General features: G+C 31.0%; 1 protein-coding gene across 2 annotated transcripts in view; it reads right to left on the bottom strand.

Annotated features, from left to right (window-relative positions):
* Nucleotides 1-234: 234 nt before the first annotated feature.
* Nucleotides 235-3,440, bottom strand: part of LOC135224550 (uncharacterized) — a 151,665-nt gene continuing 148,459 nt past the window's right edge. For both annotated transcript variants that reach the window (XM_064263648.1, XM_064263649.1), the window contains 2 exons: nucleotides 2,921-3,027; nucleotides 235-1,648 (listed from right to left, as the gene is read on the bottom strand). In XM_064263648.1, coding sequence (XP_064119718.1) covers nucleotides 1,563-1,648; nucleotides 2,921-3,027 — 193 coding nt within the window. In that variant the 3' untranslated portion in view covers nucleotides 235-1,562. The remainder of the gene's footprint in view (nucleotides 1,649-2,920; nucleotides 3,028-3,440) is intronic.

The raw sequence follows: 3,440 nt of genomic DNA, 5'->3' as shown, positions 1-3,440 counted from the left end.
TATATATATATATATATATATATATATATATATATATGTGTGTGTGTGTGTGTGTGTGTGTGTGTGTATATATATATAATATATATATATATATATATATATATATATATGTATATATATACATATACATATATATACATACATACATATATATATATATATATATATATATATATATATGTGTGTGTGTGTGTGTGTGTGTGTGTGTGTGTGTGTGTGTGTGTGTGTCATAAGCGAATACCACAGAAAAAATAATAGGAAGAAATTCGTACCGAGCACTTGGCTCATTAAAAGACGAAAGAGCTCGGTACGATTTTCTTTCTGCCTTTTATTTTTCCTGTGCTATTCGCTTATATCATGAAGTCACGTGCATCTAATGTGATTTTTTAAGCACATGGAGGTTGCAAACTGCTTATGTGTATTCTTAGTTTTATGGAATATTTGAAACAAAGGATTTTAGCCTCAATCAGCAGGAGGCAACAAATGGAGGCGCAAAAGTTTGCCGTCTTTTGTTTCTTAAAAGAGGTCCGGCAGCTGCCAGTGTTGTTAAAGTAATCTTATATATGAAAAGAGCGAAAATAAGAAAAAAAAATATTTAGATTGTTTCCCTTAACATCATAATGCATGAGTGAGCACACATAAAAATGTATGTATGTATGTATATGTATGTATGTATTCATGTGTGCAGCCAACTTAATTTTATGTCATTTCATGTTCAAGTACAGAACAAATATACACTAGCCCAGAGGCGTGAGATACTTAAAAAAATTTTAACTGAACCTTTAAATAAACATAAGGAAATGTTTATTTACGTCGATATATTCCTTGCCACCTAGTTTATTTTAATGAATATGTATCTTGATATGATACCTATCTTCCTGTTCATCATTCTTGGAGCTAAGTTTCCGATAAAACACTGAGGGAATGTGATTTTTTATTTTTCTCCTTTGAGTGAAAGTTATTCAAACACCGACAATAATAAAGATAATATCTACTATATTACAGTGTAAAGGTGGATGTGTAGTCATGTGAAAATACAAGTACAATTTCCGCCATGTCCATATATATACATATATATACACGCACTCACACATGCATATATACAATATATGTATGCATATACATACATAAATATACAAATACCTACATACATACATAAAAATATATATACACATATATGCATACATACATATGTATATAAGAAATCCGTGTTCTGTTGTTGGCATTATTTTTAGTGATGTGGAAAACATTAGAACTTTTATTTTTTTCATATCAAGTGACACATCAATCTGTAAATATGTTTTGATAAATTTGTTTGACACTCAGGGGGGCGGGGAGGTCGGTTGGAATCGCTCTTGGGGAAGGGTTATTATTTATGGGAGTGGGTGAGGGAAATATAAACTCTATGTACCATAGACTATATAGTAATCACAGCGAGTGTACAGATGTATACCCCTCACGAAGGGGGTGTACTGACTGACAATAAGTGGAAATATTGTTATCAAACCTGCTGACAGCACAATAGGATATAAAATACTCAGTTACGCTCTAATCAGATTACATTAGCTCTGTCTACACCAATAAAAACTGATGGAAGATATCATCGCTAATATTAACGAGGAAAAGACGGGAGGTGTAGCGGCTCCATCTGAAATAAGAAGAAATATATTAACAGTTGCAATAAGATAAACTAGTGTGCTAAACGTGATTTATATAATAATGCTTATTGGTCTCTATATAGTTATATCGATGCTAATTAATATTTGAAGCCATAGTTGCTGTTGCCCTTGTGATGAGTTGCAAAATTAAAGCGTTCGTTTTTAACTTCTGGGTTTTTTGTCAATTCAGATTAATTATATTCATTTGATAAGTTTGTTCATTGTAATTCTAATTGAGAGCATTATTATGGATTTTTTCCTGTCAACATTAAGGCCAGACTTCAGAACTTTTCTTTGTATTCTTAGGTAATCTTGCTTTTATTCATGAAGGATTTTGCCATTTTTTTATGGATAATGTTTTGTTCTCTAATGGTTGATGGTGAGAAGAATCATTTTTCATACTGATTTCATCTTCCTAATTTTCTTTTTCTTTTCCGATTAATCATGTTTTGATTCTAGCAGGATTGTTATATTTTCTGTCATTTAACAAAATTAAGATTTATTTTCTAAAAAAGTAATTTCTTAAAGTATATTTAATTGATAGGTTAAGTGTTGCCATTTCTTACGAGCAATTACTGTAAATATTAATTAATGGCGGCTAACAAAACATCTAACGATACTGATTGCTGCCTCTGAATATAGATTAATCCTTTATTAACTTTTGAATATTTAAGATTAAAATTCAAGCCTAGCGACAGAAGGACTGCCTAGGTTATTTCATATTCTACTAAGAGCACTTTCGCAAAATAATATTTTTCTGATGGACAGTGAATAAGTTTAAGCAACTTGCATTTGTATTCCTGATTATCGACTTCTTCGGAATACTAATTATTTATAGAAATCAGTATCGGTTTGCCTTTGATACTAAAAGTGATTTAAAAGAACTCTTACTGAAGTACTGGTCATTCTTAAATGATAATGTATTTAGTTGCTTAACAAGCTCCCATCAATACTCTAGAGTGCCTCCGGAGATTTACAACCTCAGATCGTGAATGTAGATTGTTACCAATATGTAAAGAGTAACGCTAAACGCTAATTAATTTCATATGTTCGTCCATAACCATTATTCTAAACACTAGATGATTTTATTTTCAATTCAACGCAATAATTTTGATCTTAAATACGGGTATCAGTGATTACTGTTCAGTACTTTTAAATTCGCCCATTGCTTAGAACTAACTTCACATGCTCAAACGCAAGAATGATATATTTCATTTGAAGGATGTATTTTGCATAACTGATCATTCCTTTTGAAACCTAACCCGTTTGTTGCAGTGTGGGTAGATGGTGCGGCTGGCTATAGGTAACATTATCCAGGTGAATGGAGACGTCAGTGACCCATTCGTATTCATGCACTGTTGCACTGCATCTGCAAAAGAAACAGGTATCATCAGTATAAGATAACATGTAATTCTGACATATATAACAATTTCACTAGGCAACTCATGTCAGCTGATAACTATATAATATATTAAATATCTCTCAACAAGGAAATATATGAAAAATAATAAAGTAAGAATGATAATTGTTCTTGAAATGAGGATTTGTCTTCAATAATAAAAGTAACCTGTAGGTAAATAAATAATGAATACTTGTCTCAAACAGATATTACTGCTTTAATGATAAAAGCAAACTGTAGGTACATAAGTATTTTTCTCGAATGATTAACCTCATTCTTTTATTAAATTATCAAAATCCTTGTGCACAATGATAGAATATGTTAAAAAAAACTGACGAACAAGTGTTGTTCTCTTCTAGTTACAAAAAGTTGTTTTCCTTGCT

This window comes from Macrobrachium nipponense, chromosome 12 (assembly GCF_015104395.2).
Source record: "Macrobrachium nipponense isolate FS-2020 chromosome 12, ASM1510439v2, whole genome shotgun sequence".
Lineage (NCBI taxonomy): Eukaryota > Metazoa > Arthropoda > Malacostraca > Decapoda > Palaemonidae > Macrobrachium > Macrobrachium nipponense.
This window is presented reverse-complemented; position numbering and strand designations above follow the sequence as displayed.